The sequence below is a fragment of the Rousettus aegyptiacus genome, unplaced genomic scaffold (assembly GCF_014176215.1).
Source record: "Rousettus aegyptiacus isolate mRouAeg1 unplaced genomic scaffold, mRouAeg1.p scaffold_m13_p_4, whole genome shotgun sequence".
Taxonomy (NCBI): Eukaryota; Metazoa; Chordata; class Mammalia; order Chiroptera; family Pteropodidae; genus Rousettus; species Rousettus aegyptiacus.
In genome coordinates, this window is record NW_023416307.1 from 93,180,109 (window position 1) to 93,197,231 (window position 17,123).

The 17,123-nt window shown below is 33.5% G+C and overlaps 1 protein-coding gene across 3 annotated transcripts in view; it reads left to right on the forward strand.

Moving 5' to 3' along the window:
• Nucleotides 1–12,317, forward strand: part of LOC107500838 (U2 snRNP associated SURP domain containing) — a 48,019-nt gene extending 35,702 nt beyond the window's left edge. For 2 of the 3 annotated variants that reach the window (XM_016126502.2, XM_016126504.2), the window contains 5 exons: nucleotides 898–1,057; nucleotides 3,060–3,170; nucleotides 5,459–5,577; nucleotides 6,737–6,913; nucleotides 8,077–8,292. In XM_016126502.2, coding sequence (XP_015981988.1) covers nucleotides 898–1,057; nucleotides 3,060–3,170; nucleotides 5,459–5,577; nucleotides 6,737–6,913; nucleotides 8,077–8,215 — 706 coding nt within the window. In that variant the 3' untranslated portion in view covers nucleotides 8,216–8,292. Of the gene's footprint in view, nucleotides 1–897; nucleotides 1,058–3,059; nucleotides 3,171–5,458; nucleotides 5,578–6,736; nucleotides 6,914–8,076 lie in introns of all 3 variants that reach the window. The other variant, XM_016126503.2, reaches the window with a different exon arrangement.
• Nucleotides 12,318–17,123: the final 4,806 nt, after the last annotated feature.

The window sequence follows — 17,123 nt, forward strand, 5'->3', positions numbered from 1 at the left end:
AAGAGAAATGACATTTTCTAGGTTATGCTTATAATATTAGTATCACAGTCAATATTGTTTATAAGGAATTTTATTTATATATATATAAACATTCTGAGTTTGTACACAGATGACTTGTTTTGCCTAGATGTTACATATACACACACAGAGCCCAGCCCCAGAACATACAACTTTTTTTAAAGCCCCTTCATTCTTTGTGCTTCAAAGACATGTCGTTAAACTTACAGTAGCATGATGATCAACTTTACACAGTTGCCTGCCTTTCTGTTTCCATTAGATCATGTCTGGAAGAAAAGGAGACTTTTTCTTTTTTGTATCCCTACTTACGATAGTCACTTAGTTTTTCATTTTTCTCTTATATAGAACCACTACAACTTTCAGAATCTATGACATGACTACTAGTATGTGCTGGTATTTAAAATTTATACATTGCTTTATTCCTAGGGTTAACTGCTAATCAGTGCTGCATTGATTGTTTCATAGCAACTCTGTGTGCCATACTCATGTATTCTCTAGTTTTTAGGTTCTGAAGGAAGGGTAAACACTTGGCTTTTTAAACATTAAGCTTTATGAAATCACTCTGAACTGTGATTTCATCGATTATTTCATTTAACTGCTGCAAGGAAGATATGTTGCAAAATGAAAGGCACATGTAATACTAACATAAGCAGAATTTTTAAAATTATGATTATGGTGAGACGCAAACTTTTTCTGTGGAGGAAACATTTATAAAATTATATTATTTGATCAAATATTTTGTAAAAAATGTTTTAGTGATGAATTGCCCTCTTATGTTTTGCTAACATTATTTAAGCTATAAGACAGTCGAGCCAGACTATAAAATGTAACATTCTTTTTGCTGCCTTGACATACAATATGTTTTGCTTGTTTCCAAAGTCAAGAAGAAGAAAGTGAAGATGAAGAAGATACTCAAAGTTCCAAATCCGAAGAACATCATTTGTACTCTAATCCAATCAAAGAAGAAATGACTGAGTCCAAGTTTTCTAAATACTCTGAAATGAGTGAAGAAAAACGAGCTAAACTTCGTGAAATTGAGGTTAGTATTACAGTGAAGTTTAAACTTCACCTCACTGGCCTTTCACTTTTTCCACTTAACTAGGCCCCTTCTTGGCATCATACCTTGGTATATCCTATCCTGTTCCCTCTCTGCTTAGAAATCATTATAGCAGTTGACTTCCTTCAGGCCTTTTAGTTTAAGCATCCCTTCTTTCCTGGTATCCTTTTCTTAACTCTTCTGGATTTGCTTACTTCTCCCTATTTATCTCTGTTGTGATTTTACATGTATTGTCATATGTTTTGTTTTTTCTTGCTTGCTTGTTTTTTAATGTCTGTATTCACCACTAGGTTGTGATTTCCACTAGGGCAGAGGACTGTGTCTATTTTTTGTTTATTATTACATCTTCAGTGCCTGGCACATAGGAGATCCTCTGAAGATATTGATTCTAATGAATAGATTCTATTTGGCATTATGAAATCCATTACATTTTGAATGTTCATAGTTATGTAACAAAAGTGAGGTCTTTTCTGACATGTACAAGTTATGTGTACATTGTATTTTAGTAGCCTAATTTTAAGTATCTGTACCCTTTAGTAATAGGGAGAGAGTAGACATTAAGTGGGGCCTGACAATAAGAAGGGGAAAAACTTAATGGGAGAGTACATACTATCTCAAGCACACTTTTTCCTCCCTCTATCCCCTCTCTTTTAATGCCTCTATTACCAAAGGTATTCAGACATGTCATAGAGGGAAGAGTTTTATAATGGAAACTTTTCAGTTCCTTACCCCAAGATGATGAAACATTCCCATTAAATGTAAGTAATAGTGTAGCAATCAGCCCAGAATCTAAAAAGTGTACAAGAGAGTTAATTTTAATACCCTGTTCATTTAACAGTTTGAATGCCTACTGTATGTCAGCACTATTCCTCTTATTAACTGATAATATCTACCACATTAGTTTTCTTATTTCTACTTCTCCACCTACTCACTGTTGGACTGGCACCAGCTCTTGTACACCTTTTCTCAGATAGCACCAAGCCAAAACGTTAACAGAGAAAACATTTTCTTTTAACCTTATGCAGAATCAGTATGGTGTTAATTGTACAAGGAGATTCATTTTGACTAGGATGTATTATTATATTCTTTTAAAAATTTTTAGGAAATAAGGTGATGTATATCAGTAAACATCTTGCTGGCCCTTTTCAAGCTGCACATTCCCCTTCTTAACTCTCAGAACTCCTGCCAACCTTATTGAACTCTGCCTTATTAACCTGATGGGCCTGTTGGAGTAGAAACATTAAGACTGAGTTCAATAAAAATATATTTTCTTGATAATTGAAGTTTTCTGGTTAAAATGCCAAAATAGATTATTGTTCTTAAATGTTCTATTTCTTTATTGGCTTAAAAGAGAAGAAAACTGTAATTTAGCTTTTTGTTAATTTGAATGGTTTTTATGAACATTACTATTTTTATACTGTATTTGTGTATATGTGACATACATGTATGTACATACACCTTATATACATACATTTTCATACTGTATGTGCTCTTTGATAATCTGACCTCTCCTTTCTTCACTAGATGCTCAGTGATTGTTTCTCTTGCTTTCTTGGTGCCTACCTCTCAACAGCTTAATCCTTTTGGGTTTAGACTATGAACCAAATTCTAGTTTTAAAATGTAGATTTTTGGGGAATCAGATGCCAAGTTTATTATTATTGTGTTGAGATAATAAGTTATTAAGGGCACGAACCGTAGTTCATGGTTTTTGAGTCATCTTATATGGCTGTGCAGAGAACATGTGGATATTCACGCTTGATTACTTGAATTTTGCATAGTTGGATTTGTCTGATAAGTGGCCTTTAGAGAAAGGAGTTTTATGTTGGTGTTATATTTTGACCGAGTCTTTATCAGTTACTACTTTGCTGTATTTTTCTTTTTTACACACGTTTCAAAGAAAATAATTTTTAAAAAGAGGAACAATGAAGTGCTTGAGGAACTATAGTGATGAAAAAAAACTTATAAAAATGTCTTATTTCACAGCTCAAAGTTATGAAGTTTCAGGATGAATTGGAATCTGGAAAAAGACCTAAGAAACCAGGCCAGAGCTTTCAGGAGCAAGTAGAACACTACAGAGATAAACTTCTTCAGCGAGTACGGAATAAGTATATGGAATAATATTCATTTTCCAAAGTTATTTGTTTGACTACCTAGAATTCTGGTATATTGGTATATGAAGGAAAAGTATATTTTAAATTATATCCTTTTATGTGTAAATGCTAGATACTGGTAGATGAACAGGAACGTTTGAAATTTGATGTTTTATAATTATTTCAGCTAGGAAAAGGGTTAGGGCCACAATGTACTGTTTTATTCTGGATACTACCTATGGCCTAGAAAATCCTGCTAAGAGTATGCTTTCAGATTGGAAGACCCTATAGAAAGAGTATTTGTGACAATGAGACACTAGCAACCATAAGAAATGGCACAGAGACAAAAAGTTGGGGTTAGTGTATAGGAAGTTCATTTAGGGCTCTTTTTCAAGGAGGAACTAAAGGTGGTAGAATACCTTATTGACAAATTCTGAGCTTTTGAGGGACCTGATTTTTTTGTACATGAAAAAAGATGTAGGTGTATATAGAGGATTTTGGAACAAGGAGGCCCACATGATAATTATTGAAAGAACCCAGGAATTTTATCGGGACTGCTGTATCTTGACTCATTGTAAAAAGAATATCTAGAAAGAGAAATAAGAAAGAGCTAGAAAGGATATTGCAATAGCTGCAAAGCTGTTAATGGTGACGGGAGCAACTTTGATAAAGCAACTTTGATGCTGCACAGACCTGTGGATTTCTGGTATCACTCTATACCGTTCTAGGCAAGTCACTGAAGCCTGCTTTTTTCTTTGTGAAACTGGGTTGTTAGTCCCAATTTTGCAGGATTGTGAGTTAGTAGTTACTGTTACACTTTATTATTGAATTAAAATGTGTAAAATATTTAGTTAAAGTACTGGTTTGTTTCTTATAAGACAAATCAATCAGGAAAATACACCTGATATAGATCGCTGGAGTAAGGCAGTCTCCTTGGCATCCTTTTTAATTTTTAATTTCTATGTTGTATTTTGGAAAAAGGTAAATGAGATTTTTTTAAAAAGATGCTATGTATATATACCCTTTGAATCCCTTTGGAGGTGGTGACAGGTGTTTGATCTTCATGGAAGACTATACCTTGAGATGCGTATTGGTCCTGATGGCAGTAAAACAAGTATTACCATCTTAGTCTCCTCGCATTCCATGATTGCAGTTGGAGAGGAGGGCATGTTTCTTGAAGGTGTATGCCAGGGATCACCATACTGTGGCCATCACCTCATATTTGTGAATAAACTTATGGAACACAGACAGCCATGCCCCTTCACTTACATATTATCTATGGTGACTTTTGGACTACAGTGGCAGTGTTGAATACTTTTGACACAAAGCAGAAAATATTTACCATCAGGCTCTATATCGAAAATGTTAGCCAACATCTGGTTTAGGCTTTTTATCAGTTATCAGATAGCTTTCTCGATGCATACAAATCATAGAGAAACTAAATTCCTGTTAATGAATTGCTAATTGGCTTTGTGAGTTCATTGTCTCTAACTACTCCTTTAATTATATAATCAACGGAAATCCTAATTTCGTGTGAGAAGTAGCAATTTTAGCAGCTGGGGATAAGCAAAGAAATTATTTTTCTGGTTTATATAATTGTATAGTCACATAGTCAGTTTGTGCTTTTCGTACATTAGGATTTAAAATTTCCAATATAGTTGGTACTTGTTTCCTACTAATAAGATTTTCTGACTGACGATTATTGTGAATAGCTATTTCTCCTTTTTAGCCTCTTGCTTTGGTAATAGCTCTCTTTTGTTGTCAATTTGCTGTACAATTAGAATCACTACTAACTTTTATTGTAGTTTGAGATGGCATGGTCAGTATATTGTTAGCATTTTCCAGGTTTTGTGGTGGAGCGACAGCACCCTAGGTAGTTGTTATTAGCCTTGGCTCTAGAGCTTGAACTTAAATCCTGACATATGACCCTTTCTGAGTTTTATTTTTTATCTCTAGAATGAAGATAATAGTACTTACTATTCCTATGGGTGTTTTAAAGGATTATCTGATATGAAAAGTTGTTTAGTAATTACTTGGTCTATGGTAAGCACTCAGTGAATGTGTAGCTGCTATCGCTGGTATTACTATTCAGGATTAAGTAGAAGAAATGACTGGTTTTCCTGGAAGAGCTGGTATTTTTTTTTTAAATGGTATTATACCTTTAGTAGTGATTTACAAAATAGTTAACTAGAAGAGGAAATATTTTTACATAAATGAGATTAACCCAGATTGGTGTTTTTAATGACTAAATATTCTTTCTTTAAAAAAAAAAAAAAAAAAAAAAAAAAACAGGAGAAAGAGAAAGAATTAGAAAGAGAACGAGAAAGAGATAAGAAGGATAAAGAAAAATTGGAATCTCGATCCAAAGACAAGAAGGAAAAAGATGAGTGTACTCCAACAAGAAAAGAAAGGTATAACATTTATTTAATATGTGTACTGGTTTCAGGGCTTAGAATTATGTTGTGTTTTATATTTTCATCACCAATTCCAACAAAGTAGAAAAGTATTCTTTTCATGATAAACATTTGGCTCCTGTCTACAGGGGGCAGTTAGCTGGGAGGGACAGTGAGTTGGCATTTGGCTTAGTTAACTGGAACATCATCCCTTTATATGGTTCATACGGTACCTTACTTAGCCTTAGTTCAGTGCAAGAATTCAGTTACCGTATTAGATATCAAACCTAAGGCTTAAATAACTCAACAGCTCATTAGACCTTTATTGTTGCCTCCAATAGAAGAAGCATTTCTTCTATGCTGAACTCATACCTGTAACTTGAGTCTTCTAGTCTTATCTAGAAAGGAGATTGTGTACATAGACTGTAAGGACTTGGTTCTCACTTTGTCTTTATTCTGATAAAAATCATTTTTCTCTTAGTTATTTCCTACATCTCTGATGTAGTAGACAAAATCACTTCAATCAGTAGAACAGGTTTTCCTAATAAAAACCAAGTGAATGCAAATAAAAAAAATTCTGGTTTTGTTACTCTACAGATAGTTACAAATAACATAGTTATGCTAGTTAGTTAAATAGTAAATCTGTTGGTTTTTTGCTTTATTATTATTATTTTGATATAATTTCAGATTTACAGAAAAGTTGCAAGAATAATATAAAGAATATCCAGATATCCTTTACCCATGTTCCTCAGGTGTTAAAATATTCCGACTTTTGCCTTATATTCTTTTTCTCATTCTCCCTGCCCCCCAACCATTTAAGAGGAACTTGCCAACATGATGTCCCTTTTTCTTACATTTAACAATAAAAATTTCAAGATTGAGAAATTAACATTAAAAAAACTTAACTAATCAGAGACCTTAATGAAATTTTGTTCATTGTCCCAGCAATCTCTCTTATAGCAAAAGAAAATCCAACTTAGTTGAATTCAGTTTTTGTCTTGATCAACTTGTGTTTAAGACTTAATTGTTCTTGGTATAAAGAGCTTTGAATGTTGTTCGAAAATAATATTAGTAAGATTTGTGAAAATAAGTTTAAACTGGTAGGACTTATAATAGCTAATTTAGTAGAAGGATCCTTTATTCATTTATGGAATGTTTTTGGGGCTTTGTTCCATAGGAAAAGGCGACACAGTACATCCCCTAGCCCATCTCGCAGTAGCAGTGGTAGACGAGTGAAATCCCCATCACCAAAATCGGAGCGATCAGAGCGTTCAGAAAGATCTCATAAAGAGAGCTCACGGTCCAGGTCATCTCACAAAGATTCTCCTAGAGATGTTAGCAAAAAGGCCAAAAGGTAAATGCAAGCCATTTTTTGCAATATTTCAAATACCAATTTCTTTGTCATTTCACCAGCTTTTGAAAATAATTTGGTTGGTAGCCATTTTTTTTTAGAAGATTTTAGAAAACCAAAGAGACATACTTTCATTTTAGATTATGCCTTCCCACCTCCCTATGCCAGTCTACTCATGACTGAAACACAAGGCAGCTTCCCATAAGTAAAGACGAACCAAGAATTTTAAGCATTATATCCAGTATTTCCTATAGAATAGGTGTAGCTGCTTTACTTTTTATTCTGTTCTTTAGTTTCAATAGAACATTCTTTGATTTTTGTCAAGGCTGAAAGAAAAATACATTCCTCCCACCTCCAGCAATCTTAATAGTGAGATCTTGGGTAGAGACTCGTGAAAATAAATAACATTTCTTCTGTGTGTAATTTTGTGTGTTTACTTTTTTCCTTGTAGTTCCAGAAAAGTGGTTCAAAAATGTTTTATTTATCTGGTCTTATAGAAGAATTTTCCTGAGAGCTAAAACTGCTTTATATCCTGAAACTTTATTATTGTAACTTTTAGTAAAATATTTATAAAATAGATAACTTTCTCCTTTTCTAAATGGCACTTGCATGTGTATGTGTGCATGCATTTATTTGTTTTAGTAATCTTCATGAATAGCATTTAGAAAATTACGCTGTCTTAAATGATTCCCTTGAATGATATGCAGTAGTTGATGCTTTTTCCCACAAGAAGATAGGCTACAAAGCTGCCATGTTTTCAAAATTTTGTAAATGATATTAGGTGCCATTTTGAACTACATCTTGTATATTTAGAGGTTCAACTTTTGGAGTCTATCAACAATTTGGGGAACTTGTTAAAAATACAAATTTACAGTCCTTATCTCTTGAGGTTTTTTTTTCAATAGCGTAGTGTATGGTAAGGCTCAGGAATCTGTCTTTTTAAGCAAATGCACTATCTTTGATCACTAATCCAATGAATAGGAAGTTCAGAATTGGTGTGTGTGTGTGTACATATTATAGGCAAAGTATAAATTTGGGAAGTTAACAACCTTTTTTATTTCAGTGACTTTTGTTGTGCTCCATTAAAGCTCATTATAGATAATTTAAGGATAGTCAGTTTTGGTCACATGAGTACTTTGATAAACTGTTTTTGTTTGTTTCCTCAGATCACCATCTGGTTCAAGGACACCTAAAAGGTCTAGGCGATCACGGTCTAGATCCCCTAAAAAATCAGGGAAGAAATCCAGATCCCAGTCCCGATCTCCACACAGGTCTCATAAAAAGTCAAAGAAAAACAAACACTGACATAAATTTTTAAGATTCTGTCACTTATTGGAAATGCAATTTTGTTTTGTGCCTGAACGGTCTGTTTTTTTTTTTTTAAAAAAAAAAAACACAAAAAAACAAAACAAAAAGTCAAATGAAAGAGCATTCCTGGGGTTTTTGTTTATTTGTTGTGAATGCATGTGTAAACTCATGAGTAACTGCATCTGTAGACCTGTCATTGTTTTATATTGTATAAATTACTTTTCATTGTGGCTGTTTCTCAAGATGAAATTTTTATTGTGCTAATGAATTTCATCAGAAATGTGTATAATGGATCTGCTGGCAGTAGTGGTATTTTGTTTTAGGATGTTGTGACTTAGCAAAAATAATACAGATGTCTTCCCCCTTTTTGTAGCTTTGACAATTTGAATTAGATTTCAAATAAAATCTGAACAGAAAACTATAATGTTGTTTTTTTGCCCTGCTGGTGACAAGTCCCTTAAAATCTTACTGAGTTTAGCACTCTGTTATGTTATGTTTCTGTACCTAATGCACTTTACAAGCTCCATTGTTCAAGTAGCTAAAGTTTTATATTTACTAATATGACTATCAAAATTAAGGGACCTGAGACTCCTGTTTGGTAGGATTGCCAACCAATTTCTTCGATGAGGTTCTCTTGGGTAATACATAATACCTGGAGATCAAAAGACTAGGTGAAAGTGGCACGGTGTTTTGTTAATGGAATGCCTGGCTAAATATTTTTTCTTTTTTGAAAGGAACAGTATGATTTCAATACACTGCTCTTATGTCCTAATCAACTCTTTATTATTAGGGAAAATTAAATCTTCATCTTTTGATTTCATCTTCTATCATGAAAGAAGTTTATTTATAAAAGAAGTTTTCTGACAAGAGTTGGCCATAGAATTTTTTGTTTGATAGTTGTCCTTTTATTGCCCACTGTAGGCTGTCTTTCAAACACTGCTATTAGTATATTTCTGCAAGGTTCTGTTTAAAGCACCTTAGTTTTTTGTTTTGTTTTAAAAATAATTTAGTTTTAGCTTTAACTTTAAAATTTAAAAATAAAATAGTTTTCAGGAACCCTAACATCCAAAGGTTTATAATTTCAAGGTGCAAAAATTTGATTTAAACTATTTGCAGAGTTGAGATCTGTTACATAATGGGAATAAAAATTGCTGCAGTATGAGGAAGAAATAAGAAACCTTGTATAATGTTGATCATAATATTGCTATACATATGATGTAATAAAGGGTTATGTAGATTTGAATTAACACTACTACTATTTGTGAATCTAGCTTTCAGTTTTTCATTTAGGCACTATACTGTGGTTTGATCTCCCCCCTCCCGCCTCCTCCGCCCCAATAGAGTAGAAAACTATTCTAATAATAGGTTTTGAGTTAGCATGCTTTTTGAAGATATCTTTGCTATATGAAAATATCTTTTCAAATTGTTTTACTTAACCTTTACTAGTCACAAAATAAAATCAGCCGTACCCATCATTTTGAGGAGTTAGGTATATTAGCTGAGCATTGAGGCATGCTACTTTTAAACTGGCTATACCTACAATAGCTTTAGACATGAGCCAGTCAGATTATTTTCCTTAGCAGTTCTTACCAACCTGCAATATTGCTTAAAAGTTATCCTTTTTTGTTCACTCTTGTGTTTGTCCATATTGTTAGAAAATGTTAATTTCTAAAAGTTACTCAAAATAATTAAACATGGAACATGTGGTGCTGGTTTTTAAAAACCTACAAATAGAGCCATTTTTAAAGTTACATATTTTTCTCCCTAATTCATTTTATATAATTACTTTTCTTTGCAAAAATAACATTGAGTTGCTGGTGATTTGGGTATTCCATCATTCTTTCCTATCTATCCTTAGAAATAATTAGTCACGTGATGATTTTGCCAGTCAAATTGGAAGGAATACTTATTTCTCTTTTTAAAAAATATCCCAGAGAAGCAGGAGTGAATAGAAATTGTTATGTCAGTTCTGGGTTCTTATTTGTAGTATATTTTCCACTGCACTGGAATTTACCACATCTTTAATAATTCTGGATTTAGATACAGCAAACATTGTTTATCTTACAGTGGAGTCGGTAAGACTGGTTTCATTTTGGGTGGAGGGGTAGGGATTGCTTAGGCTTGATGAATATGTTCTGTGAAGTTTGTCAATGTGTGTATTAGATTGTATTGGATTTATTTTCCTCTGGAATTGCAAACGATATGGTTAGATAGGTTATTTCCAGTTCTACGTAATGAGAAAATATCTAGAGTAAGCCTGTTTAATATTCCATGAATTCTATAAAGGTTTAACAGGATCAGAAATTGGTGAATAGTCAGGAGGTAGATAGTCTACCATAGTTTAATAATAGCATATTATTCATCTGTTTCCTATCTAAAGAACACTTTTAATTGGATAGCAAAATTTCTACAGGTTGACTAAAAAGCTCATAGGCAGGACCTTCTAGTTACAGTAAATGCCCTGTTCCAGCTCTGTGATAGACAATTACTATCCTGTGCCGTAGCTACATGTAAGAGGAAATTCTCTGTTATCAACTCTTCTTATAAAGGGCATGTTGTGAACCCTACCCTCTAACCAAATATTTATAAACAGAGATTCCTTACCAGGTTAACACCATGTAATCTCCTTCTACAGATGAGAGGAAGTAAATAAATGGTGGTCTGTTTCTTACAGAGAGACCTATGATTGAAAGAATCATGTTTGTGAATTTTTTTTTTGGCGCTGTATTTTCTTATTTACTGTTAGTAAACGTATGGGCAGTTCTGAACTGTAACGTGTTGAGGAGTTAGAGGTTAAAGAACTAAACAAAAAGCCCTGACCTAAAAGAATGCTCTTATTTGGCTCAGAATGTTCTTTTCTGCTAAAGTTTGCAGAAATTGTTATATACTGAACTAATTTTTCTTTATTGCAGACCATTTTTGTGGGCCTACTCTGAGACTTTCAATCCTAATTAAAGAGTCTTGGAGGAGATCTTGCTTATGACTTCTGTACCCCCCCCCCCCATTTTGATATTCTTGAGCACTTGAGAATATTTTAAGAAATTCCAATCATGGTTAATTTAGGTTTATTAGAAATATTCTGTACATGTTTGCCTCCACAGTGGTGTAAGTTCTGAAAATTTTATATGGCCATGATAATAGTTAATTGTTTTGATTATTATAAATGAGAGCAAATTAATTTGTATTGCTAAAGTGACTTAACCTATTCAGATGACCACAACAGTGTGATTTCTTTAGCAGAGAAAGTTGTTTAAAAAAAAGGTACCACTTTTCTAAGACTGTGCATTTAAGAAGTAAAAGTTTTTTTTTCTTTGTTGTTTTACTCATATTTTAATGGAAAAGTTGATTATGGAAAATTCAGTGCAGATACGAATGAAGGCACTAGTAAAAACAGAGAACTTGGTTTCTTCATATTTCACATGCATCTTGTAGAATAGAGTTTTGGGGGTGTTTAATTCATTACCCTTTTGGGTTTTTTCTTAATTTTGTTAACTTCCTAAGACTTAGGTAATACACAAATATAAATCCTAGGGGAAGTGCTGTGATGATAGACTAAAAGGTGGGAATGTGCTGCTGTCAGAGTGAGCCATGTTCCGTTATTGAAAATCCAATCCCTCTCAGTGTTTATTCAGTACCACCTCATGGAGCTTCGGTGTAAATGGGTTATATGTATAATTGGTTATTTATATAGTTTTATAGATCTACAGATAAAATGTACTCATTCATTTTCACATGTAATTGTGCTTGGAGTATTTGTGATTTACCTTTTTACTTCAACAGGCTCTTGTACATTTTATCTTTGGTGATTTGAAATATCAGGAAAGACAACTTTTCAGAAATGAGAATAATATAGTTGAAACCAACTCAGTTGAAATATTCTCCAGCAAGACAATTTCTTTTGGGTGAACTGAGTCCATAATTTAGTTATATCCTTGATGTAAGGATTAAGTTTATTGTGGAGCTGCTTTCCAGACTGTCACTTTATAGTTTTTCTACATAAAGATTATATAGTTACAAACGAAGGTTGTGGAATTTCCCTTTTGTTGTTGTTCTTTGACTTTTGATTACTTTAATAAAAACATGTTGTTTTCATAGCAAACTTTAGACTGTTTATGTAATTTTCTCCGTATAGTTTTTCTAATGCAAGCCTGGTAAACCATATTTTTGGAAGCTTTCTCCTAAGTGAAATAAGTGATGTCACTTTACTAGTTATATCTAAAATATTACTACATTTTACATGTTGAAACTACAATAAAATACTTTCATGATAGATTGTTCTCTTGATTAAGAAATTTTATTTTCTTAATGGTTTCCTCCTTTTTGAAGAGTTCTTTTTTCTGTTTTATTTCTTTGAGGAAATTTTCAAACAATTGTAGGACGAACATTTATTTGTATGTATCTCTAAATGTTTTGTTTTAAAGCATAACAACAGTATCATTATCACCTTAAAAGTAATTAATTGGTTCCTTTAAACATTTTTTTTATTTTTAATTGTGATAAAATATAACAAAATTTACCATCTTAACCATTTTTAGGTGTTAGATGTATTCACATTGTTGTGCAACCAATCTCCACAACTTTTCACCCTAAAAAATTGAAACTTTGTTAAACCAGGGGTCTTCAATCCCTGGGCCATGGGTTGGTACCTTTTAGGAACCAGGCCACACAGGAAGTGAGTGCGGGTGAGCTAGCAAAGCTTCATCTGTATTTGCAGATGCTTCCCAGTACTAGCATCACCAGCTCAGCTCCACCTCAGATCATCAGTAATTAAATTCTCATAGAAGCACCAGTCCCTGGTGCCACAAAGGTTGGGGGCCGCCGTAGTAAATCCCTTTTTCCCCCTTTCCCTCCACCCATGGCAACCTCCATTTTACTATCTGTGAGTTTGACTACTCCAGATACCTCAAATAAGTGGAATCACATAGTATTTGTCTTTTTATGACTGGTTTATTTTACTTAGCATAATGCTCTCAAGATTCATCCATGTGGGAACGTGTGCATTGTCGGTTCTTTTTTAAAGCCTACTTTTTCTTTAAAGTTTCTATATTTCTTTAAAGAATGTGAGAACAATTTGCCCCTAATGGCACATTCGTATTTTTTGAGTAAAAAACTTCAAAACAAAATACCAAATGTATATGCCAACTACTCCACATAACTTTATCATTTTTATCACTTTATGCTATATTCTCTTCATAACGTGGGGTACAAAATATACTTTCAAAGCAAGCTGTGTGATTTTGAAATTGTTTATTACTATTAATGACATTGCTTTTTTAGCTTTATTGCCTGATAAAGAAGGAAACAAATTTTGGCATTTAGTACACTTAGTGTTTGGGTTAAATATTCATGTTGTTGCGGAGTCATATTTGGACATAAATACCAGCTCTTCCCCATTGTTTGTGATCTTTAGAAACTTTTTTTTTTTTTTTTTTTTTTTTGCCTGTAAAGTGGGTGAATAACCTTATGTGTTTATTGTAAGGAAGAAATCACATGTAAATTACTGGTACATAGTTGTCATACAGTGGTATTTAAAATCAAACATTCAGTATTCCTGAAAATAATGATGGGAACATCTTTTAACTAAAAGAGTGACTACAATTCCTTAACACTGGTACCTTTAAAAGATATTTTCTTGTCCTTGATTTGTAGTTGGTTAACAGATTTTACAGACTTACTCTTTGAGACATTGTTGGTTTATTGCACAATGAATATTACTTCATAATCTGTCCCAGTCTTCTAGATGACATTTAATTCTTAATTTCCTTTGAGAAAAACTTTTATTAAGTGAATTTTTAAAAATACATTTTATTGCTTGTCATTTATTATTGTAGAATTCTATTAACCAAAGTTCCTGAAAGGAAGCCCATAAAGGAAAATCTAAATGTAAACAGCTAAAATAGGATATATGTGGAAAGAGCGTGGAGAGTAGTATGAAATATGATGAAGCACTGGATTTTTTGTCCAAGTTCAAAGTAAAAAAAAATCTATACAAATTATCAGAGCTGAGCAGCAATGTGCGATTTTTCACAAAATGAATGGACAGAGAACAGTATCCTGAGAGAAGACTAAAAAGGGTTAATGTGAGTGTAATTGAATTCTTGTATATTGTGTGTATTTGAACGTTATACTTTGTATTTCCAGATAATGCAGAAATGAGAACTGTACCCTAAAACTACTTTTAGAATGGAGAGCTGAAACTATATAGAATTTGAAAAGGAAATTACACTTTATATTTTACTCAGAAATGATGACTTTCTAGTGATGTCCTCAGGATATTTGTAAATCTCTTTGGAGTTCTAAAAACTGCACAGATTTGAATTTGGAAGAAGAAAACCAAAACTTCAGTTAAAAACATTAAATAGCTAAAACATTGAGATTGAAAAGAATAAGCACCTCACTATACATTGACACTAGATTAGCAGCTAAATAGTTGTATTACATGAAGTGCTATTAGATGATTTTTCCCCGCAGGATATTTTGTTTTATTGCACTGCAGTGGCTATTGGGTATGAACAGTTTATTGAGAACATTTAGGAAAATGCTTTTCAGTTGTTTTTTGGCCATGCTAACATTTTAATAAAGGATTCGTCAAACTATTTCTGGGAGGATAAACTCCCTCATGGAGTGTAGGGAGGTAGCAAAAACCCACAGGTGTTCTAATTGGATTTTTTTAACTTTATATTCTCCAATCACAATAACATATAGCTAATGTGAATTTCAAATTTAAATTTCAAGATCACATGTGTACCTTATGAATTTCGTAGGGTGCTTATCCTCAACTTCTAGTATATCCTATCTTATTTTAAGAATGTTTCCTTCCCAGAAAAATCTGCAACATGTCCAACTCTGTGCCAAATGTGTGTGTGTATATATATGTGTGTGTATACACACGCACACTATGTGTAAGTGCTACAAAGCAGGAATACCACTCAAGTACTCAGTAGGTACCAACATCTAAAAATTGCTTAATTCTGAATTGATTATCCTAAAAGCATGCTTAATCTTACTTAAACATATGTTAGAGAAAGTCTACGTAGGGAATGATTTTTTTACTTGTTCTCCTGACTGACATGAGACTTCTCAAAATCTCTCCAAGTATTTTTTTATTTGCATGTATTTTGTGATGAAATAGTGTATTCTTTATTTTGACAATTATATAATAAAACCACAACTAACAATGTATGAAGAAAGAGAGAAAGGTTTGGTACTAAGATAAAGAATTACTATGCCTACTGTTTATTTTGCAGTTTATAATGTCATTCATGATAAGTTGGAGAATTCAACTATCTAGATATGTTTAGAGTAAACTTATAAAATTCTTCATGATTAACAATCCTGGCACATGTTCTGATATTGTCCTATCCAGTGAAGAGCCAAGTGCTTCTATTCAAGTGCCATAGCCTATCACAGTGATTTCAAAGTACTAAGCCACACAGATCACTACTTCATAGCTTCCTTTGTACCTCATATGTCCTTGTGTAACTTGGGAAAAAGCCTTCAAGCTATTTTTAATGCATGAGTATAATACCTACCTCTCTTTTATCCTAGGCTTTGGCCTTTTGTCAGTTTATCTTGACGTGTCCTTACATGCACTCACTGGGGACCCAAAGGCCCTTAAGGACCTTACAGAGCACCTCATGTCTGTGTGGAAGACGGTTTACCTCTGTTGAAACATCCTTTTGATGAAAATGGAGGAGAATATGTACTTTTGGAAAAAATAGAGGACTTGCCTTGTTCTTACTTATTGTATTGTAGCACTCTTTTTTCCCTATTCACCACTTTCTCTGAAGCTTTTCTTTCCTTGCAGAATGTGTTGCAGACAAGGTAAATATGACCAACTATCTGATTTTGGCTAAAATGATATTTTTCTCTGATTAATTTGTAATTACTTTGGCCAAAACACTGCCTAATGCAAGAAGAAAGATGGGCAGGGGCATGAAATATTAGATGTAATCAGTTCCATAATCTCATGTATGAATGAGTCTAGTTGTCAAATCTCAAGACGTTAGAGCCCTTTGGATATTTTGGGTGGAATGCGATTTCTAAAGAAGAATTTCTGATCATGACCGTCTTTAATAAATCTGGATTAGTTCCTACAGATCTACAATTTATACAACACGGGTGTGCCATCCATGTTACAAGGTTCATGAATAAGTTGAGCATCTATGCACTAGGCACTGTTCTAGGTGCTGGGATATATGATGATGAATAGGACCGTCTGGTGATCATTTGTCATGTAATTTACATAGTAATGTGAGGAGCCAGACAAAATCGAACAAGATAATTTCAGGTGGTAAAATGTACTAAAAAAAAAAAAAAAAAAACCCTTGGTGATACAGAAAGTGGGTGAGGGTTACCGCTTAAGATAATCAAGAAGGCCTCATAATGGTAGCGATGTTTAAGCTAAGTCCTGAGTAATAAGGTGGAGCTGCCTATAGGGCACTGAGTGCTCCAGGAAAAAGGAGCTGCAAGTATGGATGTTGTAAGGGGAGACAATGTTGGTGTGTTGGGAAATGGAAAGCAGTGTGGCTCAAGTACAGGAAGGAAAGGAAGGTGTGACATGAGATGAGGTAATGTAGAACTTAATAGTTTTAAGCAAGAAAATGGAGTAGTTTCAGATATCACTGGCCATTGAGCAGAGAATGGGAGAGGGGGCAAGAAGAGAAGCAAGGAAACCAGTTAAAAGTTCTTGGATGTGAAGATGAACTGTGATCACATAAGTATCTAGTCCCAAGCACATAGCAACTCCATAAGTGATTCCGCCTCTCATTTTCTTGGACCTTTCCCCCTACAGAGGCTAAATGTTTACCTTAAGATTGAATTCACTTGATGCTTAAATAGATCTAACTGGAAAGGACATAGCACTCCTGTTGCTTCTGAGTTGGTATATGGGGAAGTTATAAAT